At 35.9% G+C, this 24,240-nt stretch overlaps 1 protein-coding gene across 12 annotated transcripts in view; it reads left to right on the forward strand.

Annotated features, from left to right (window-relative positions):
• CCDC171 (coiled-coil domain containing 171) overlaps window positions 1-24,240 on the forward strand; it is a 322,836-nt gene that overhangs the window by 113,232 nt on the left and 185,364 nt on the right. For 11 of the 12 annotated variants that reach the window (XM_025431987.3, XM_025431986.3, XM_025431994.3 and 8 more), the window contains 5 exons: window positions 12,493-12,599; window positions 14,340-14,429; window positions 15,461-15,661; window positions 18,282-18,449; window positions 20,061-20,249. In XM_025431987.3, the coding sequence (XP_025287772.3) occupies window positions 12,493-12,599; window positions 14,340-14,429; window positions 15,461-15,661; window positions 18,282-18,449; window positions 20,061-20,249 (755 nt within the window). The remainder of the gene's footprint in view (window positions 1-12,492; window positions 12,600-14,339; window positions 14,430-15,460; window positions 15,662-18,281; window positions 18,450-20,060; window positions 20,250-24,240) is intronic. The other variant, XM_025431989.3, reaches the window with a different exon arrangement.

The raw sequence follows: 24,240 nt of genomic DNA on the forward strand, positions 1-24,240 counted from the left end.
ATAAATAGTAAGCCTTATTACTTAGTATTTTATGGAAGAACCTGAGCAATTAAGATTGTCTGCAATGTCAGGCCTGGCTTCACCTACACAAAGATGAACATGTATTTTGTTCCTCGCAAAGTAATGTAAGAACTTGTCCTAGGCTAACTTACCCTGTGTGTGTGGTATAAACATGTATATATCTCACAGTATATGTGTTTTTGAGAAAAAATCTATTTCTAATAGAAACAGTGTTGATATGTGATGATAGGTCAGCCTTAGAATTTTGTTACAAAATTAATTCAGTTACCTCCAGAAGGGTTTTCCAGAGACATCTTCTCTTTTGCAGTATGGCCAGTAAGCAATAGTGCTTTGCTTCCTTTTATTACCTCTTTGTACCTTTCAGTTTGGTATATACTCTGTACCTATCCTTCAATTCAGGAAAAGCAATCTATGTTAGAAATTTAGGGGCAGCCCGGGTGGCTCAGCGGTTTAACGCCGCCTTCAGCCCAGGACCTGATCCTGAAGACCTGGGATGGAGTCCCACTTCAGGTTCCCTGCATGGAGCCTGCTTCTCCCTCTGCATGTGTCTCTGCCTCTCTCTTCTCTCTCTATCTCTGTGTCTCTCATGAGTAAATAAATAAAATCTTAAAAAAAAAAAAGAAATTTAGATGGTTACAAAACTGTTTTTTGTTTTTACTTGCTTTTAAAAATGGAATGAATGAAAACCATTTTCTTGGATGAATTTTAGTCCAGAGTTGACAGTAGCTGCCAGCTGTTCTGTTACCCTTCCTCCTCAGCTTTTACAGGTCCTCTACATTAAGAAATATTTCTGAAGCAACAGTAATTCATCAGCTTATCTTCACATAGCAAGTGAGGCAAAGTTTCAGTTAGTCCAAGATCTTCAGGAATTTATTAAGAGGATTTAACGTGATTTTCTTACTGGTGATCAGTTCACACCTTGTTTCCTAATGCCACCAACACTGATCCCTCTGGCTAACTGTTCTCTGCCTCTCCCTTGCTCCCCCCTTCAGTCTGCTTTCTCTGCAGCCGCCAGAATGTCCTTTGAAAACCTCTTTCAGAACAAGTCATTCCTTTGCTGTAAATCTTGTTGGGCTCTGCATTTCACTAACCATAGAAGCCAAAGTGCCAGCCATGGCTTGCAAGACCTTGCACACTTTGCCACTGTCTTTTATCACCCCTTTGACTTCCCTAGTACCTCTCGGTTTTGGCCACTCAGGCCTCCTGTCATTTCTTGAGCACACCAAGTGCACCCTTGTCTTGGGGGCCTTTGTGCTGGCCATTCTTTCTATCTGGAAAGTTCTTCACTGCATAGCTCTCTCTCTCTCTCTCTCTCTCTCTTTCTCTTTCTCTAGTCTTTTTATTTTATTTATTTATAATTTTTAAAAAGGTTTTTATGTTTTAAGGTAATCTCTACCCCTATTGTGGGACTCAAACTCACAAACCTGTGATGAAGAATCACCTGCTGTACCGACTGAGCCAGTCAGGTGCACCTTTCTTTTCTTTTAAAATCTATGCTCAGGTCTCACACTCAATGAAGTTTACCTACTACTTATTCCCTGCTGCTTGTCTCACTATCTCTCTCCTTTCTCTGCTCTGCATTTTTCTTCTCCATAGCACCTATTACTGTCCAACATTTCTTTTCTTTTCTTTTTCTTTTTTTTTTTTGACAGAGAGAGAGAGAGAGAAAGAGAGTGAAAGAGCGAGAGAGTGCACGAGTGTACAAGAAGAGGGAAGGGCAGTGGGAAGGGCAATGGGAGAGGGAGAAGCAGTTGACTCCCTTAGGAAGGAGACCAATGTGGGGCTGGATCCTGGAATTTTGGGATCATGCCCTGAGCTGAAGACAGCCTCTCAACCACTGAGCCACTCAGGCATCCTGAGGGCAAGGATCTTTGTCACTTTTATTTACTAATGTACTTTAAACAGCTAGAACATTCCTTGGCATAAAGCAGTCTTTCAGCAAATGTTTGTTCAGTATTAGTAAATAAAAGCATGAATGAATTAATATCAGGTCCAAAGTCTATTTTGCATTTTAATTTTTGAAGTTTTAAAAGTAGTCATGGAGTCTCTTTCCAAATTATAGCAGCCTTTTGGGTAACAATCTATACAGAGTCACCAGGAAGATTGATCTTAAGTGGAAAAGATGTATAATTTTACATGGGCCATAGAAATGCCACCTTGATTGCCTACTATTATTAGGTAAGATAGTCTCAACTTGCTTGAACAGGGACATTTATTTCCTGTGTTCTACTTTTTTTTTTTTAAGATTTTATTTATTTATTCATGAGAAAGAGAGAGAGAGAGAGAGAGAGAGAGGCAGAGACACAGGCAGAGGGAGAAGCAGTCTCCATGCAGGGAGCCTGACATAGGACTTGATTTTGGGTCTCCAGGATCACACCCTGGGCCGAAGGTGGTGCTAAACCGCTGAGTCAGGGGATCCCTGGGTGGCTCAGTAGTTTAATGCCTGCCTTCGGCCCAGGGTGTGATCCTGGAGTCCCGGGATTGAGTCCTACTTCAGGCTCCCTGCATGGAACCTGCTTCTCCCTCTGCCTGTGTCTCTGCCTCTCTCTCTCATTAATAAATAAATAAATAAATAAATAAATAAAATCTTTAAACCACTAAGCCACCTGGGCTGCCCCTTGTTTCTACTTTCTACTGAAACTGAAGCACTACAGCTGTTCATATCTCATTTTTTTTTTTTTCTGGTGGAAATTCCTACAGTAGGATGTATATGGGGAGAAATCCTTTCCTACTTTGAACCCATGTAGTCTTTCTGCCTCAAGTTTTCTTCTAATACAATTTCACCTCTGCCCAAGGATGTTAGCACACATACAGAATGTAACTCTTCCTTCGTTAGGTTTCATGAAAGAAAGTTTTTCTTGTGGCTCAGTCTTGGATCCTCCTTGGGGTGGTTGATTTTCGTGTTGACTGAGAGCCCTCTGACCTTCTTCAACCTTTCCTTCCTTGAGGAAATCATTTGTAATACTCTAGAGGAATTCTTTTTCTTTCTACTGGAGAGGATCCTGGGAAATAAGAGCAAAGCATTTGATGCCTTTAGGTGTACATTTATCTCTGAGGAATTGGGCAGTCTCAGGGACTAGGATAATCAGGACAACAAATTGGACTTTCTCTCTCCTCTCTCCTCCTTTATTTCTTTAATAAAAGTCTGTTGTCTAGTATCTTCTTGAGAATTTTAATTGTTCTTGTGAACTGGCGATTCATGTGTCACTGAGAAGCTGAGGATGCTTCTAAGAGTGGCACACAGGTATCCTTTGGTGTCATTTGCCAAATTCTTCTCACTTACTTCTCTTACCTCTCAAACCACTGAGGTTTACAAACCAAAATTGGCCTACTTCGTCATGCTCATTGTAAAATCCAAGGGAGTGACTTCAGTAAGAGTGCTCAACATCCTCTAATGGATCATTAATTAATTACACAATTATGAAGGCTAAGAATTCCAACATCTGCAGTTAGCGAGCTGGAGACCCAGGAGGATTGATAGATACTTACATTTGAGTTGGAAGTGCTGAGGACCAGGAGAGGCTGGTGTAAGTTCTTGTCTGAGTAAAAAGGCAGGAGAAGACCAGTGTCTCAACTTGGAAGACAGTCAGTAGAGAGAAAGAATTCCTTCTTATTTGGCCTTTTATTCTATTCAGATCTTCAGTGGATTGGATGAGGCCCATCTACTCTGGGGAGGGTAATCTGCTTTCCCAGTCTACTGATTCAAATGTCAGTCTCATCTGGAAACATCCTCTCAGACACAACCAGAAAAAAATGTGTAACTGAATATCTGTGTGCCAGTCAAATTTATGCATAAAACTAACCATCGTATCCCTTATCCCCCTTACTCTTAGCCTGTGATAACCACCATTCTACCTTCTGTGTATGAATTTGACTGCTTTAGATACCTCATATAGTGGAATCATATAGTATTAGTCTTTTTGTGATTGCCTCAAGTTTCATCCATGTGATATATAGCATGTCACAGTAATCCTTCGTTTTTGAGGCTGAACAATATTTACGTTTTGCTTGTCTGTTGATGGACCTTTGGATCATTTCTGCCTTTTGGCTATTTTTTATTATTATTTTTATTATTTTTTGCCTTTTGGCTATTATGAACAGTCCTCCTATAAACATGGAAATATCTCTTCAAGACTTTTCTTTCAATTCTTTTAGACATATGCCCAGAAGTGAAGTTACTGGTCTATTAACTTTTTTTTTTAAAGATTTTATATTTAAATAATCTCTATACCCAGCATAGAGATGGGTATACCCAACTTAATCTTCTTTAAGATCTTATTTTTAAACCTTAATCTTTTTTAAGATTTTATTTTTAAATAATCTCTATACCCAACATAGAGATGGGGGCTTAAACTCATAACCCCAATATCAAGAGTCATGTGCTCTGACTGAAGTACCCCTGGTCTATGAACTTTTATCACAGGAATTATTGTACTAATACATGTCTTGTGGGATGTCCTGTATTCTAGACATGCTCTAGACATACTGCAATTTTCACTTGATAATCAAGGCCAGTTGTCCTGTACAGCAAGAGCCTTCTTTGCTCTTTGATTTCCTGGTTTGAGCAGCCCAGAATCGACTAGGTGATATTCTCAGATTCCATTTTAATAGAACTTTGCTGTATCTTACGATGGAAGCATTTCTCCCTTGAGAATCAAGACTTAGGCCAATAGAAACTATAGTTTCTGGGATGGGAAACATCACTAGTGGATCATTAGGTATAATAATGAGATGAGCCACTTCCATTTCCACCATTTGATTCTAGGACTGTGAATCCTGCCTATGGGAGAAACATACCACATATTGATTGCTGACTCACAGTGTATATCCTGGATGGTATTATCTTTGTCCCACAAAATGTTGCCATCTAGCCAGTGCAATGAATCTTCAGAAGGTCATTCAATTATTCTGTATTCCAGCTACTTCAGAGTGGTGGGAAACATAGTAAGACCAGTGAATTCTATGAAAATGAGTCAATTTCCATATTTTATTTGCCATAGATTAAGTTCCCTGGTTAGAAGCAATGCTATGTGGAATATATAATTGTGAATAAGGTGTCTTGTAAGTGATGGTGATTTCAGCAGAAATATTATGGTTAGGGAAGGAAAACCTTACCCAGAGTTGGTCTACCTTAGTTAAGAATGAAGCATTGCTCCTTCCATGATGGAAGTGACTTAGTATAATCAATTTGCCACCAGGTAGCTGGCTAATACCTAGAGATGGTGTCATATTATGGGTTCAATGTTTTTGCTGTTGATAGGTTTTGCATATGACAGGGGTTATGATCCTATCAGTCTTGGAGAATGGAAGTCCATGTATTACCTTGCTGAGCCCATGTATTGCCTCCATCCTTGCTACCATGACCCCTTTGTTGTAAAGAAAACAAAGGTGATAAAGATAAAGGTGGTTGGGAAGAGATGCTAGCTAATAGCCACAGAATGTCTCATCTTGTCCTCCTGATTATTAAGATCCTTTTTGACTATTGGTCTGGGCATAGTGCCCATTTGGAAAGGTCTGTGCAGATATTCTTGTCCATATCACCTTGTTACCAATTTTCCAATTGTGTTCTTTTTGAGACCCTGACCATTTTAGTTAAATTGTTACCTCCTACCCACACATTGATGTAAATTTGTACTTTTGGTCATTCCTCATTCCAGGTGAAATGACAGGCAGATCTATTACTTGTTCTGACTACTAGGAGGATTTCACTTCATCACTGTCCTTCAGGGCCACCCTTGAGTGGGGTTGTAGTGCTGGAACTATCTACTTCTATTTTTTTTTTAAATATTTATTTATTTATGATAGTCATACAGAGAGAGAGAAAGAGGCAGAGACATAGGCAGAGGGGGAAGCAGGCTCCATGCACCAGGAGCCTGACGTGGGATTCGATCCCGGGTCTCCAGGATCGCACCTTGGGCTAAAGGCAGGCGCCAAACCGCTGCGCCACCCAAGGATCCCGGAACTATCTACTTCTAATTAGTGTCAGCATATACAGAACCATCTATACTAACCCATTTTTCCCCCCATTAGTCAACAGGTCTTAAGAAACCTTCTATGGATTCAGGTTGTAGATTAAGAGGGAAAACAGTGTAACAGGCAGAGGGCCTATTAGAATCTGGACTATTCGTTCATGCAACTTAATTGTGCCTTCAGGATTTGCTTGGATCCAGTTTTGTATAGACCATTTTTATTTGGTGATAGAGTGCTCTTGGGCATGCCCAAATTTATGGGTTGGTGGATCAGACAATAATGATTTTATGACGGGCAATTCAAGTTGCATGGTAAGTTGGTGGCCATGAATGTATTATCTGCTGAAGACTAGTAGCAAGTGTAAAGCTTGGCTCTCAAGAGGAGAATAGTTATTTGTAGAGGATGACTTGCTTTGTTCCAGTATCCGAAACATTTATGATTCTATAAAGACCTGCCAAATTTGACCTGCCTGAACTTGAGCAGTCAGAATGCTGTCATCAACTTGGAAGAGAGCTAAGTAGAACATGTGATGTCTTTTGGAATGAAAACTTGGTCAAGATTTCTGTAGACTAGATTATGCTGGAGTTGTTACAGCTCTGAGGTAAAGCTGTGAAGGTATATTGCTGGCCCTTACAGCTGAAAGCAACTGTTTTGGTAGTTTTTACTAAAAGGATGGAGGAAATAGCTTTATTCCAATTGCTGGGAAATGTATTGACCTGCTTCAACAATGAAACTACATCTTTAACTGCAGCTGCAGTTGGAATCACATGTACTTGTGCTTACAGTAATTCACTGTCATTCCCTGAGATTCACCTGTATCCTGTACAAGCCAGATAGATAAGCTGAATATTGATAGGTTTGGAATCACCATCCCTGTATCTTTTAAGTTTTTAACAGTGGTACTGATCTCTGCAATCTCTCCAGGAAGATGACATTACTTTTGACTTGCTATTTTGGTAGGTAAAAGTTCTACTGACTTCCACTTTTTTCTATTTGGTTTTCCTCTGTAAATCCTCCATTCCAGGGGTCAGGTAACCAATATGGAAATGGTGCCAGTTTCTGCATTTGTCTTTTCTTAGCTCTACACTCCAGACCAGGGAAATAAGATGGGTTCATGTACCTACTGGGCCCAAACTCAGTCAATCTCCTGACCTCTGCAAGCTAGTGAACCACAATAGCATGTGAGTTTTCTAGGAGTTAGTGTTAGTTCAGATCCAGTGTCCAGTTAGCCCAGTGATTAACCCCTAGTGCATAGTCACCTTGGTAAGTGGTTGTATGTTTCTTTGAGGAAGGTGAAGAGGAAGGTTTACAAGATGGTCTTCTGGCAGTATAGTAGGGACTCCTCCTCTTTATCAAGAGATACTAGACCTGTGAACTAGCCCAAGTCTGATAATTGATTGAGAGCTAAGACTCTTTGCTGTGTTGATTTAAGTCCTACCTCTGGTAATTAAACCTAGAGCTTTTCTACTTATACAAATCAGATAATTTTTAGGTAGAATATCTATCTATTTTAGTCCTATGAACACCATGATCAGTTAGTCAACACCAGCAATCTCTGTGGGTAAAACCATTTTGTTTACTGCTTTGATTCCATTATGAAAACCATGGCCATTTTGTTTCTGGAAGTTAAGTCACCCAGTTTCCATTGTCTTCATTGACTTCAGGGAACCTAGCTTGATAGCTGTTATCCACGGCCTTTCTACCACACAGAGTGTATCAAGCTACACAGAGCTAGCTCATCAAGGTTGCTGGGGCTCCCCTCACCAATACATTTCTCAACATTGGTAAAGAAAGTGTTTTTTTGGCTTTTCCAAAATTGGAGACATAGTTAGGGTGAGCAAGGTTCACGTAATAAATACTCTCCATGTGTTAGAAAAGTTAGAAGGCATTTTCCTTAAAAACTCCTGAATGGGTATCTGTATTTACAAGATAAGGAGATGTTTGTTTATGATCTCAGTAAGTAAAACAAATTAATGTACAGAATGTAGTCTCAGTTTGAAAAGCATAATTGCCAACAAAATGTTTATATTTAATGCTTTTGGGTGAAAAAGGAGTTTTCTTGGTCACCAGTGCGTTAAATGTTTAGATTTTCTTAGGTGAAGATAAAACCCCTTTGAATGTTATCTTCTTTGTTTTACTATGCAATTAAAAATTCACATTAAACAACAGGTTTTTTTTTTTTCCTGTTCTGAGGTTGAACATGACTCATGTTCTATATGTACGTATACATACATATATACGCCCACACATATATATGCATATGGGTTCTTAAAAAACTCAGTCTTTTATTTTCTGTTGTCATCATTATCTCTTAATAATTATCCCCTTTTGGTGTCTTGCAGGAGACTGAAGTGGGTAAGAATATTTGAGAAACTTGAAGAGATAGACTTTATTCATTACAATTTACTGTTTCTGCTGTGGAACTATAGGTTACTGAGGTAGTAACACCAGCTTGAGAAACAGTGGTTTATTTGGTAAACCATATAAAAATATTTTATTTGGGCCATATAAAAATATTTAGTTTTTGAGCTTGTTTAAAAGAAAATATTTAAATAAAGGGCTTGGACCATGTCTTTTGTCCCCCTTTCTGCTGTGGGCTACTCATTCAAAAAAAAAAAAAAAAGACTTGCCTTTAAGAAATCATTTTAGTTAAGTGTATATCTAAGAAACATAGAAATTGGGTGCTTTATATTAGGCTAGTAGTTTCTAATCTACCATGAGACCATGAAAGATATGCCCTTAACAAGAGATTGATTAGTCCCAAACAGGATGTAATATGCATTCTTCCCTAAAAACCTTCTGTGGTCAGAAGCACTGCCAGCTGAGGTTGGCCTTTTTAGTCAGATAATTATACCACAACCTTAGTAGAATTGTTAATCAGAATCAGATTCAGGTAATTTGCTTTAAATCACGAAAGATAATCATGCTTAAATTGTCTGAAAAATAAAATCATGTAATACATACCAGAAAAGAAGAATATCACTATGAATAATAAAATATTTCCTGATTATGATATGAATATACACACCTATATTTTTATATTTAATATAAGTGTTACGATGTCTGGTAGTAATACGAAATAAAATGTGAAAATTCTCCGGGCACCTGGGTGGCTCAGTCAGTTGAGCGTCTGCCTTCGCCTCAGGTCATGATCTTGAGGGTCCTGAGATGAAGCCCCACATCGGGCTCCCTGCTCAGTGGGGAGCCTGCTTCTCCCTCTCCCCACTCCCCACTCTTGCTTGCTTTTTCTCTCAAATAAATAAATAAAATCTTTTTAAAAATGTGAAAATTCTCAAAAACAAAAACGAGAAAAGATTTGTCAAGGTAGACCTTGAAATGTACTATTTATTGTTAAAGGTGAGTGAGAGAGATTGAAACAGCTAGTGGTGATATGAAAGTATAGGCTGGCATCCAAGTACTGAGACATATATGTATAGAAAAAGTTGGAAGGTTTTGAGTTGGTATTTGTTTGTTTGTTTGTTTTTTTTTTAAAGATTTTATTTATTTATTCATGAAAGACCAGAGAGAGAGAGAGGCAGAGACACAGACAGAGGGAGAAGCAGGCTCCATGCAGGGAGCCCGACGCGGGACTCAATCCCAGGTCTCCAGGATCTGGCCCTGTGCTGAAGGTGGCGCTAAACCGCCGAGCCACCCGGGCTGCCCTTGAATTGATATTTGAAGTGTAAAGTGTTCTAACACATTCTATTCTTCATTTGGACTTTGACCTTTGAAAAGCCACATACGACCACTTTTCAAGTTATTTTATTACTCTTCATCTATCAATTTTTAGAGCTTTCTTTGATATCTTTAGTAGTTTATTGTTTCTTGTAATATTTAGTGGTTAGAATATTATTAGGCTAACTCAAATTATCAATAAGGTCTTGAGTCCTAGTGACCTTCTCTTTTTAAGCATTTTGCCATGTAAATACAGGACTAGAAACAATTTCTTTTTATAATGGCTGTGGATAAGACTTAAAGCATACTTTGTATTTCAACTGAATTTTATTTTATAAACATTTTCAAGCAAAGAGACTTTATTTTATGTAGAATATAAGAATATATATGGGTCAGTAAGGACAGGGCATTTTGTCCCCCTACCTCTCAACACTCATATTAAAATGGTTTTATTCTTCTGAATTTCTTTTTTTTTTTTAAAGATTTTATTTATTTATTCATAGAGACGCAGCTAGAGAGAGAGGCAGAGACACAGGCAGAGGGAGAAGCAGGCACCACGCAGGGAGCCTGATGTGGGACTCAATCCCCGGTCTCCAGGATCACACCCTGGGCTGCAGGCGGCGCTAAACTGCGCCACCGGGGCTGCCCCTATTCTGAATTTCTAAGAGGAAGTTTTCTCCCTTATTGTAAAAGCTAGCAGATTTCCCGAGTGTCCTTGGCTGATTTATTCATGGCCTACTTGTGTAGTAGCAAAAGAAAAGAATTATACATTTTTTTATATTGTGCAAGAGCAATTTCTAAAAAATGTATTTGGTAATACCTTTAATAAAATTTTTAATGACTTGTCTTTCTAACTCATAATAATTACAAAGAGTACTATCTCCTCCGTTATCATGGCTCAGAGCAATGTTTTTTTTTTTTTATACATTTATTTTTTATTGGTGTTCAATTTGCCAACATATAGAATAACACCCAGTGCTCATCCCATCTAGTGTGTGTGTGTGTGTGTGTGTGTTTTAAAGATTTTATTTATTTATTCATGAGAGACACAGAGAGAGAGAGAGAGGCAGAGACACAGGCAGAGGGAGAAGCAGGCTCCATGCAGGGAGCCCGATGCGGGACTCGATCCTGGGTCTCCAGGATCACGCCCTGGGCTGAAGGCAGCGCTAAACCGTTGAGCCACCCAGGCTGCCCCTACTTCTGGTTTTTAAGTTAAATATTCTTTTTTCTGTTTAAGAAAAATCTAAGGTGTACTTATACTTCAGATAGTGTTTAAATTAAATCCGGATGAATGTAATAAATTTATTAGTAACATTTGTCTAAATATCACCAGTACTCTGAGATAAAGTTAGTCTACCATTAACCCAAATTTTTCCTTCCTCCCCTCTTGACTTCCTTTCTTTATTCTGCTTTCTTTTATTATTGCCTTCTTTTCCATCCTCTGAAAGTTCTAGCAGTTGAATACATGAAGAATGGATAAATAATCTCAAGTAATTATTTGTTTACTATCTTTTCTCCTGTTTTTTTTTTTTTTTTTTTTTTAAGATTTTATTATTTTAGAGAAAGAGAGAAGGAGAGCATGTGCACATGGTAGGGGGGTAGGAGCAGAGGGAGAGGGACAAGCAGACTTCATGCTGAGTGCAGAGCCTGATGTGAGGCTCGTTCCCAGGACCCAAAGATCATGACCTGAGCCAAAATCAAGAGTTGGACACCCAACTGACTGAGCTACCCAGGTTCCCCCCTTTACTTTTTCTTTTAGCCTGTTAGTTCCCTGAGGACAGAGAGTACACCATCTTATTCACCTTTGTGTACCTAATGGCTTGGATTAGTACATAGTAGGAGTTCAGTAAAGTATATGAATGAGTGAGTCAATGAATAACAAAACATATATAATGAAAAAAACCATATTATGAATGCTTATTGAAATCATCCTTGTTAAAAATATGTTTCTTGTCTATTGAAATAGATTGTAAACTATGCTGGGGTGAAATTATAATAGGAAAAGAGAAATATTTTTAATAGAATATTTTAACATTTGCTACTTGTTTTTTAACAGTAAAAGAGAAGTACAGTGAACCATCAATTTAAAGTGGTTTTTAAAACTAGACTTTTGATTATTTTGGATTGATCTTTTGAACTATATTTGACCATGTGACCTTGATTAGCTCAACTAACTTATGGCCCAACTAAATTAAAATAGTTTGAGGGCATAATATGGAAATACTCATATTTTTATAGTAAGTATCAGTTTTAAGGATTTTAATTGAAACATGATGTCGGCCTATGTAGATAATAGCATTTTTATTATTTATTTCAAATTGTAACTTGAGAATTTTAAGGAGTGAAAGTATTTCCAAGCATAACAGAAAATTATGTGCTTTTGGGTTCAGAAATTATTTTTTAAGCAAAATAGGCCTGACTGATCAGAAACACAAGGACCAAAGTTAAGTGTATGTAATTTCCCAAAACAGTGTTAGTAGATAGTCTGTTCATTTAATTGTTGGATAACAGGTGTGTACAAATACTTCAGTTATTTAGGAGATAGGGAAAAAAAGAGCTCACTACTAACTATATAGTATGGGTCTTGGTAAGTTATGGAGTAGCCATAAATTTGAACTTGATACATTATGAACTTAATTTGATCACTTGTTTAGAGAGGCTGTTCATACTTGGCTATACAGCAGTATACTTTGGAGAATAAGACTCTACTCAATGTTTCATAATATCTTTTCAGCTCTATCTAATTGTAATATCTCTGTTACTGTTTGCTTAGCTTTTGTCTCTTTGTGACTTTGGGATATATTTTCATCTTACATTTTTCTCTAGGCATCCACAAGGACAAAGATAAACCTCCTAGCTTCTCTGTTGTCCTTGAGACTTTGAGGCGTACCTTGACAGATTACCAGAACAAGCTGGAAGATGCATCTAATGAGGTAACACTTGCACTGTTTGGCTCCACACTTATAGCCTTCGGCCTGCAGCAGTACGTTTCCTTGCTTGTTACAAAGGTCAGAAAGATTGGGAATGTTGAATTGACAGCTTCACAGATACAAAATGAATAAATTGTCTGTCACTGTTCTTTCTTTAAGTGTGGCCTAAAGTCCTGTCTCACTTAGGTTTTTGTAACGCTAAAGTCATACTATTATTTTCAAAGTTACAAAGACTCTCTTGGTCTTCAAAATTTATCTATTTTAATTTAATAAAAACTGTATAAGACATCTAAGTTAATATGTATTATATTTAAATGCTAATGTATTTTTATGAAATTAGGAAGAGGTAGTGCAAATTTAGGTTTTGTTACTACTTTAGGTTAAAATTTCTACAAATTATGGAAGTCTTCCCAAAACAAAGAGGTTAGTTTTCATTCTCTAAAGGACTGTTGTTAGAAGTTTTCAAAAACAAATATCTCTTTGATGTAGCCTGGTAGTTTTGAGTTTGCTGATTAAAAAGACTCATGCTTCTATTTTTCATCTCCTTTGTATTATTTAATGTGTGGGTTGATTATTTCCTTGGGTATTAAAATATTTTATGAATTTATGCTTTAAAAATTGAAGAGTTTGATTAGTTGCATCTTGTCAAACCAGAGTATGAAATAATTACATTAAATACAATTAGTTAGCAAAGCAACAAATAGATTGTTTAAACCAAAGACAAGCCACATAGCATGGAATTTAGTGTTTATCCTCTTGTTTGTTTCTTTCAAATAATACAAGGCCATGAAATCATTATATTTCACATTTCAGGAGAGGTTTATTATACTTTACCAAGGTCAACAAAGAAGGAAAAGTGAGTCTTCTGAAGGCTCTCTGTAAATTGTTCTAAAGGCAAAAAGAACATGACCACTGAAATAATTAAATTTCTATAAAGAACGAATATTGCTAAGTCTTTCCTAGTGAGACGAGGCAACCTGTATTGTGAGTAGTTTATGAAACTCTTCTGAGGCCTAGGTCTGGAAGCTGCAGGGTAACTAGGAACATATTACCCACAGCGAATTGTTATTTGGGAGGATGAATGTCACATGATCCTTAGCACAGTTGAAAAGTCGACTCAGCAGGCTTTGGCTTAGTAATGTGCTTTGTTGTGAATCAGTGCCAGAGACAGCAGTGGGGAGACCAAGGGGGTGGCTGCAAAGAAAGCAAAAAGAGCAGTCTGACAGAAAGAAGAATGAACTGTCAAAGAAAATAAATCACAAGCGGAGCAGGACCAACTGATGACCTGCCACAAGCCTTCCCAGTAGGACTGCATGTGACCGACCCTGAAGTTGTCATATGGAGTGAGAGACCAGTGAATACCCTCATGATGTAGAGAAAGAACAGTCTTCTGCTCTGTGCTTTTTCTCTTTCCTTATAGATGCCCCGGCTTTTGGCATTTTGGTCCAGTAGGATTTTAAGAATAAAGTTGTATTTGTTTACAGTAAGAATGAAATCCTTTATCCAGCCATCTAGTAGAAACACAGTAACATTGCTGACATTTTAAGCTCAAATGCTTTTTCTTTTTAGCTATGTGAATTCGTGACAGAAATGACTTAGTTAACCAAAAGAGATAATTTTTTAGGACTCTTAATCACTATTGGATAATTGGCTTTTAAGTAATTGCATAAAAAACATTTAAAGATTAGCTTTTGAGTTACCCTCAAAACATAAAAAAAATTAATTTACGTTTTCTTTCATCAGCTAAACAGCGTGAATGATGCTAAGGACAAGGCATCAAACGAACTTGATTCTACCAAACAGAAGATAGAATCTCACACTAAAAATATAAAGGTATTATGACTTGGAATAACTTTTTCCTATTGTAGTAAGAAACAAATATGATTATCTAGGGAATACTTTAAAGTAGAGATATATGAAAATGTGTCTTCGTATTTTTTTAAGTACATTTGGATACAATTTTGATTATTATTTTTTATTGATTGAAGTAACAAGAATGTATTTTTCATTAAAAAAATCTTGGTTGGAAATTATTTTGGTTAAAGGAAAGATGTATTTCCCAGATTTAGTTATAATACTGTAGATTCAAAAAATGATTTAAGATTTAATGCCCAGCCTCAGATACATATTTGACATAATTTACATAAGCACATCAGTATTTGGAGTCGGTTTTCTTCATTTTAGGGTGGAGCAATTGTTTTTAGAGCATCATGCCTAGTAATGGGCTGAGACTGCACCTGGCTAAGGTCCAAGACAAGAGTTTATTTTATATTTTGCCCTGGTTTTGTGTACTACATCTTTGCAAGATTATACTGAGGCGAGTCTCAGAGTTGGAAATTTTTGTGTTGGTTCGTGTTGAGCTTGTCATGGACAGACTTCAGTAGAATTTGTTAATAAGGTTGGAGAATAAAGAGTTTGGAATTTTATGTCACACACTTGAGATTTCTATCAGTATTTGGATGTCATTGGGGAGTAAATGTTCTTATATTAAATGTAAAAGATTTCATTTAAAAATGTCATTTACATGTTATGAAAATTTTTTGAGTTACCAAGCTATCTTTTTAAAATAATGAATTAAAAGGAAAACTCCTTTTCAAAGAGCTTTTTGGAATTTAGCTATCTTATGAACATTTTATGATTCAGTGTTAAAACCTAATGGTTTTTTCTAACTTTTGAGTGAAAATAGTACACTTAGAAAACACATTCAATAAAATACCGTAATGTTGAACACTATAGTCAAATGCTTGCCCTTTGATTCTTCTATAGTAAAGCTTTGGGAGGTCTTCACTCTATATTTTGTGTTTGCATCCTTGACCCCTTTACTGGCTGGCCTTCATGCAAATCTTGTTTTGTATCTCTGGCAGGACCTTCAGGATAAACTGGCTGATGTCAGTAAAGAGTTAAGTCATTTACGCACTAAATGTGCAGACAGAGAGGCTCTTGTAAGCACTTTGAAAGTGGAACTACAAAATGTGCTGCACTGCTGGGAGAAGGAAAAGACTCGAGCAGCCCAGTCGGAGAGTGAACTGCAGAAGCTTGCCCAGGCTTTCCATAAGGATACCGAGGTATTACTGGAGATGCAATGCCCAGCAGGAAGGGACTTCACTAATCTCAGTTTTCTAAATATACATACATCAAGTGGCTGTTTTTACTCTGGTTTGGTTTAATTCAAAAAATTGTCCTGAACTGACTCTTTTGAAATATTCACACCAGGCACAGAATTGGTCACTCCGTTACATTCATGTTATCCTATTCTGGAGAGAAGTAATGAAGTTTAACCCCTCTCTCGAACATCATGTCCCAAGCACTTAGGTTCCTAACAGTCCTTTCAAATTTTGCCTATTTGCCAGTGACAAAATTATTTTTTTTTATTTCAGTAGTTGAGTAGCTTAGTATTTAGTAGTTTAGTATTTGGTTTTTACGGTTTTTATAATCAGGAGGAACTAGACTTGGCTCACGGTACTTCTGTTTACAGACTGTAATTATGGACAAGCCACATAACTTAGTCTCCCCACATCTCAGTTTCCTTATTTGCAAAACAGGAATAATATCAGCTTTAATGGACAGTCTCCTTACTCTTATAACTGTAGGGTATTAACCAACATTTAGGAAGAGACAAGCCCCACAATATTGAAACTTGATTTAGATGCTCTTGAGAGTTGCCTATTCATTTTTATTTATTAGTGAGTTCTTAAAATATTATTATTATTTTCTTAAAATATTATGATGAAACTTTTATATTCCGTATGAGCCTATATGAATGGAATTGTTATAGTATATATTCTCTTGCCTGTGGGATATAGAGCTAGTTTAGCTAGTGTGGAACTGGTTTATCTGAGTTGTCCTGCATATTGAGTTCATTACTCCAACAAATATGAACATGAATGCCAAGAGAGTAAAAAGGAAACATTCTTTCCACTCTTCTTACAGTCTGGGATTTAAATTGTGTCCACATGAAGGGGCTGGAATTGTTCTACACATCAGATAATGATTAAAGTGAAGGAAACTAGAAGCCTGCCTGTATTGTAAAGTCAGCATGTCTACAGCATTGTGGTTGGGTTCAACATGTGTGAATTGATTTTGGATCTTGAGATTCTCTTTTCATGCCAAATGGATGATTATCATGCATGGTTTATCACAGCCCAAGCAAAAAGGACATAATGGCGACACAATGAATTATCCTTAGGATGAACTTGATCATTTGGCAAAATGTAGAGGGTGAAGACTTTTAGTGCCTGAATATTACATTTAGTTAGTTATATTTAATAAGATTTTTGAACATCTCAACCCATTGAAAATGCAAAAGACATCCTTAATTGCTTAAAAAAGAAAAAGGCATAACATATTTATGAAGATTCTTCTGATACCCTCATTCAAGTTTGTGGTTATAACTGCATATTACAATTTTTTGGTTTTAACATGTTATATTTGGAAAACAGGTGGCATACAGAGAGAACTAGAGATACACATTTTGATGTATATATAGATGAAAAATAATATATATGAAAAATTTCACAATTTATAATTACAATTATTTATAATTACACAACCTTTACAAATGCTGTATACAGTTTGTCTTATGTAGAAGATTAGCATTTCTATTTTTTCCCCTCTCAAATTTTCTCCTTTTAAGAGTTTTCTTGCTGATCTATTAAAAAAAACTTAAAGGAACTTATTTTATCTAGATAAAATATCCTTTCGCAGCTTTACACTGACCTCATCTTGAGTTCCACTCTTTGGCATTTTATAGATGAAACACCTTATAAAGAGAGCCATTTGGCACTTTAGTAAATAAACTGTGTGCTCAAGATGGGATCAGCTCTTTACTGAATTCTATGACAGAATGTTTCTGGATTGTTAAACAGTGGATGGTTTAGTTACCACAATGACAATATACTTTTAAAGAACTTTTTATTACATATTTCTAATTGGACAGTTTCTAAAATATGTCTTAGGTGGCTGTGTCCATTTCTTTTGGCTGTTATTTTGTAATATTTAAACACCTATAAATGCCCAATGTGCCAAATACTATATGAACTTTCAGGGAAAACAAATGAGCCCCTCTTCCATATCTTTCATATCACTGTCTGCTTTGCCTAAGGGGCTAGGGATAGATTTCCTATAAGTGGTAAGCAAACTGGAATCTCTGGAGGAGGAAGAAAGCTGAGTAATTGTGTACATGTAAAGCACAGATATTGGTGTAACTTTGTCTTTAATGGGGTTGAATAACACTCTTCTCTCTGTATTGGTTTTCTGACTTAAATAACATCTGTTTTGGTGAATATAAATGTGAAATTATAGAATTACTACTGTACTGGCACCTAGTCAAAAGGGCTTAGAAACAATTAGTCCAGATACATCATGTCAGAGCTGATGAGAAAGGTGATGCCTGAGCAGGCACTTAGGTCACATCCTCAGCAGTAGCAGAGCTGGGGTCAGAACCCTGGTCTTCTAGCTTCTAGACTACAAATTTTGGTTTTGAATACCAAGTTTAAGCAATTCCAAGTTTTTGCTTGATGCTTAGTTTTGAATGTAAAAAAAAGTCACCCAAAATGACAGTATTTCAAGACTTGGGTATTTTAATTCCTTTCCAAGTTTTTGAAACAAATTCTTCCTCACGCGTAGCATGTGTTTTACTTCTTACAGTGTTGATATACTGAAATTAATTTCTTTTTTTCCTAACAGGAGAAGCTAACCTTTCTTCATACCTTGTATCAGCACTTGATAGCAGGCTGTGTGCTCATGAAACAACCAGAAGGCATGCTGGATAAATTCTCTTGGACTGAGCTTTGTACCGTCCTGCAGGAGAATGTTGATGCCCTGATCGCAGACCTCACCAGGGCTAATGAGAAGGTAACTGTCCTCAGGCACCAGATACCTCTATTAGATTCAGTGACATTTGTCCACATCACAGTATCATTAAGAGGGGCTGACACTCATCTTATTTCAAAAAGAATTTGTATGTTAATAATTCAATACCATTAATTATGGCTTGTCTACAGCTCAGTTTGATGCCATTGCTGTAGGCACATAAATGTGACTGAAGTGTGTGTGAAGTCTCTGAGCTCCACACTCTGTGCAGGACATGCTAATACCGCTAGCCAGTATTAGCCACAGGGACCTAATTAAAAGAAAATAAATTAATCTTACTGATGAAGCAATTCAAAGAACTTAGTCATTTACATGAATAAACCAACTCTTTATGTTAGCATAAAACAGAAACAAGATACAGTTATTCAAAAACACGATCTCAGAATTTTTGCCCAGGAAATAACGAGGTGTTACTTTAAAAGAACTTAAAAATTTAAAATTATGTTTATGCTATTTCTTGAATTGTAGCAAACCATGCATTACAAAACACATTCAGTGCTGTAGCGTGTATGAAGTATACATGGTGAAAACAGAAATGACTTATAGGAACACTTTACCATTCACCAGCCCAGGAATTCAGTCTTTCAAAATAAAAAAAACAAAACCAAAAACCCTTCTTTTGGTTACGGAAAATTAAAACAACTGAGCAGACCATTGTATTCCACCGTTAAAGATACTGATTCTCATCCTAGGTCTATCGAACTGGTCAGAACTGTAATATGTGGTCCAGTTTCCAGATCTTGGTTGCCATGGCATTTGCTCTTATGAGACATGAGGAAAAAACCTGTTACCTAAGTTTTTTTTTCCTCCAATCTGTTGAACTAATGAAACAGCATCTTGGCCCAATTTTAGAGTGAGAACATGTTACCTTGGTTCGATTGGCAAGCACAACCTTAAGCCCTGAGAAGTAAGATCAAGGAAATGAGGTAATAAATTGTGAGAAGCACAGATGCCGTTCATGATTGCGAATGTGTGCATAATGGGCTTGAAAATGACTGATAATGAAAATGAGTACATGTTTGAGCCCTCTGAAATGGTATTATGTTTTAATAGTTTTTCATAGTTTCAGAACAGTTATTGATTGTAGTATACATAGTATACATTAGATGATGATTTTCTTTCTAGTGTTTTAAATGTGAAATAAAAAATGATTTTAACATGCTGTTTTATTATATGTAAGATGTTGGTAGATTTGCAAATCTCATTGAAATATTTTGTTTCCCATTGAGATATGTGAACAGCTAGAGCTTCGGTTCTAGAAGTAAGAATATTCTTCTTAATTTTCTCAGTGAAGTTGATTATAGAATGAGTAACTTTATTAGAGAGAGAAAAATTGATTTGTCCTCTAAACACACATACATAAATATGATACATTTTCACCTAAAATATGATAATTTGTCCTACTGATGTGTTTCTTTTTTTTTTTTTGTTTTACTGATTTGTTTCTTAATTTTTGTTTTCATTTTAACTTAAGATTTGTATGTGAACTTTAGGAATCAAGCATAGCAGAAGATTTTGGATGGTGTTTGGGGTGGTGATACAAAGAAATGTTTTGTGAGCAAATCTCATTCTCTGTTGCATATCCTCACTTAGATAAGTCACCTGGAGTATATCTGCAAAAACAAGTCTGATACAATGAAAGAACTTCAGCAGACCCAGGAAGACACCTTTAACAAAGTGGCCGAGCAGATCAAAGCCCAAGAGAGCTGTTGGCACAAACAGAAGAAGGAATTGGAACTGCAGTACTCTGAGCTCCTCTTGGAGGTACAGAAGAGGGCACAGGTACACTGCTTCTGCAAAGAGCTTTAAAAAATAGCGAGCTCAGTCTTTCCCTCTTTCGAGTATTTTCTGTTAGTACCAATGCCAATCTGTTTAGAACTTTTTGAGGACCACATAGAATTTGTTAGGCATACATACATGTGATCATCGAACACATACACGTACTCACAAATGGATGTGTGTGTGTGCATGCATGTGCCTGTGTATGTATTAAGAATTATCTTATACTTAAGTTGGGAAGCAGATAGATTTTTGGTTAAAACATCCTAGACTGTACTGATCAATTAGATGCTAAAATTGTATTTCCCTTATTTATTTTTAAAATAAAAGGTTAAGAGATTTGGTAAAATGTGATAATCTTTTATCCAGTTTATCCCATTTGTAGGGGTTCGAATGTGAACCATCATTTTAATTCATCTTGGGTTGAAATTTGTTATACCTCCTAACATTATATAAGAACTATAGTTATAGGGATCCCTGGGTGGCGCAGCGGTTTGGCGCCTGCCTTTGGCCCAGGGCGCGATCCTGGAGACCCAGGATCGAATCCCACATCAGGCTCCCGGTGCATGGAACCTGCTTCTCCCTCTGCCTATGTCTCTGCCTCTCTCTCTCTCTCTCTCTCTCTCTCTGTGACTACCATAAATAAATAAAAATTAAGAACTATAGTTATAGTTGTAGACCCTGTAGCAAAATAACTGAGTGTAGGACATATCATGTCTTCTGTGTTGGATTCAGTTGAGAACAGAAATTATGGGTAGGTAACATAACCATATTTTTTCCTATACAAATTATTATCATCATAATTTATATTGTTAACTGTCATCCCTTACTGATCAGGAATAGCATAATGAATGATAGTGTATACTGTTTTTGGTGTTGACTTTAGTAGTAGTTCATGTATTTCCAAGATAAGATACTTAGGAACCTTAGTATGTAACCTCTTTATTTGGTCCATACTTATTTTGGTTCATACTCATATTGACAAGTTTAATTAAAAGAAAGAAACCATATTATTTTTGTTTGTCAATAAACAGTTTCAGATTGCTTAACATAATAGCATTATGCTTTCCCAAAGCTTATGCCTTTCTCTATGAATTTGAATGACTGAATACACTCTCTAAAAGTAGTCATGTGTTCAGTATTGCAGGGTACCATGTGATATGGTCTGCATTTTCTACTACTGAAATAAAGACCTAACAATTTATTATATTTTCTTTAGAGGGTAGCATTGACAGACAGTGAAGTAAACAGTTCTTAAGTGTACAGTTTGATGTTTTGATAAATGCGAAGACCCATGTAACCATATCTCACTTAAAACTTAAAATATTTCATTACCTGAGAAAGTTCTTCTGTGCCCTTTTCCAGTTTCCACTCCATAGGCAACCAGTGTTCTGATCCTCTCCTCACATATTACTTTCACTTGCTATCAGTTTCCTCTCAATGGAATTATTCAGTACATAATGTTTGTTAGTTGGCTTAGTTCACTCAAAATATATATATATATATTTTTTGGTGCTCCAGGTGAGGCACGAATCAAAATATTTTTTTGATACTCATCCATGTTGTTGTATGTGTTCGAAATTCATTCTTTTTTTATATTCAAGTAGTATTCTATTTTGTAATTACACCATAATTTGATAGAATGTGAGTTGATGGTTATTTGCAACAAATATTATTGTAGACGTATTTTGTTGACATATGGCTTTCATTTCTCTTGGTTAAAAATGCAATTGCTAGGTCATAGGGTAGGTGTATGTTTGTAAAAAAAAAGTATCAAAGTTTTTTCCATAATGGTTCTTTTATATTTCTACCACCAATATATGAGAGCTTCTATTGTTCTTCATCCTCTGCAATATTTGGTATTGTCAGTCTTTCAAATTTTAGCCATACTAGTGTTTTAAAAAGGTATTTCATTGTGGTTTTAATTCATATTTTCTTGGCGTTTAATGATGTTCAGTACTTCTCAGGTTCTTATTGGCCATTCATATGTCTTCTTTTGTGAAGTGTCTCTTCAGAGGTTTGCCCATTAAAAATTTGGGGTTATTTGTGTTTTTATTATTGATTTGTAAGAGTTCTTTAGATATTCTGGTGATAAATCCTTTGTTACACATGTATATTACAAGTTCCAATATTTCACTTGCCTTTTCATGATTTAATGGTTCTTTTGATGATCACAAACTAAGATTTTGATGAGGTCTAACCTATAAGTTTTTTGAGTATTTATTTTTATGTGGTAAGCAATGTTTCTATACTTGAAGGTTGTGCAGATAATCTCCTCTTGTTTCTTTTAGAAGTTTTAAAGTTTTAGCTTTTATGATTAGGTCAGCAATCCATCTCAAATTAATTTTTATATGTAATGTTAGATGGAAGCTGAGGTTCATTTTTCCCCTGTATTTCTTGTTCCCACACCATTGTTCATGACTCTACTTTTCTCATTGAATAGCTTTGGTCCCTTTGTGAAAAACAAAAAACGAAAAACAAAAAAACAAACAACTGACCATATACAAGAACCATAGGTTTGTTGGGTATCCCTACTGTTTTACCTTTTCTAGGATGTCATATAAATGGAATCATACAGTATGTAGCTTTTTGGGTCTTTTTTCCACTTAGCAAAATATGCTTGGAAATTATTCATGTTGTTGCAAATATCATTCCTTTTTATTGCTGAGTTATATTCCCTTGTATGATGTACCACTGTTTGTTTATACTTGCTCATGGGCTTTTGGGTTGTTTTTATTTTCTAGTGATGATGACTAAAGAACCTATCATGAATAGGTTGTTGTGTGATATAAGTTTTTGCTTCTTTTGGGTAAATACTTAGGGGAGTATGATTTCTGGGTTATATGGTAAGTACATATTTATATATTATATGAATGGTTATATGGTAAAAAACTATGAAATTGTTTTCCCAAGTGGCTGTACCATTTTGAGTTCCCACTAGCAGTGTAAGGGAGTTCTAATGGCTTTGCATTTGTGCCAGCATGTGGTTTCATAATCTTTTCTTTCCTGTTTAGATATTCTAGTAGGCGAGGAGTGATTGTGGTTTTAATTTCCATTTTCCCTAATGAATAATAATGTTGAGTGTTTTTTTTCATATGCTTATTTGCCATCTGTATATATTCTTGGGTAAATTATCTGTTCATATCTTTTACCCACTTTTTAATTGGACTGCTTGTTTCCTTGTCACTGAATTTTGAGAGTTGTTTATATAATTTTGAAAAGAAGCCATTTGTCAGATATGTGATTTGTAAATATTTTCTCCCATTCACTTAAAATTACTTTTGCAGAGCAAATGTTTTACATTTTTATAAAGTACATCTTATCAATTTTTTTCTTTTATGTACTATGCTTTTAGTGTTGTATCGAAGAATTTTGCTTAGTGCAAGGTCACCAAGATTTCTTCCTATTATTTTCTTCTCTATGTTTTGTAGTTTTAGGTTTTACAATAGGTCTTTGATTCATTTTCAGTAAATTTTTGTAAAGATAAGTATGGGCTGATGTCCATTTTTTTCATATGGATGTTTAATAATCCAGCACTATTTATTGAAAGATTGTCCTTCTCTGTTGAATTGCCTTTGTACTTTGTCAAAATCAATTTGCTATATTTGTGCAAGTCTATTTCTGACTTTCTCAATTCAATAATGTTCCATATATTTATGTATCTAGTCATTTTTAATACTCTACTGATTTGATTTTTGTAGGTTTTTAGGAAGTCTTGAAATTAGGGAGTGTGACTTTTCCAACTTTCTTCACTTTCTATCAGGCTTTTTTTTTATTGGATAAATTTAACCTGGAACATTCTGTAAATTTAAGATGTACATCATGTTAATTTGATACATTTATATATTGTAATATGGTTGCCATTGTAAGGATATTTATCACATTTTATACTTACAGTGCAATATTATTATTGTCTATGTTCAGTAAACTGTGCATTTAATCTCTATCACTATTTTAGTACTCATAGCAAGTTTGTACCTTTATGCAGCATCAA

The sequence above is a fragment of the Canis lupus genome, chromosome 11, assembly GCF_003254725.2.
Source record: "Canis lupus dingo isolate Sandy chromosome 11, ASM325472v2, whole genome shotgun sequence".
NCBI lineage: Eukaryota > Metazoa > Chordata > Mammalia > Carnivora > Canidae > Canis > Canis lupus.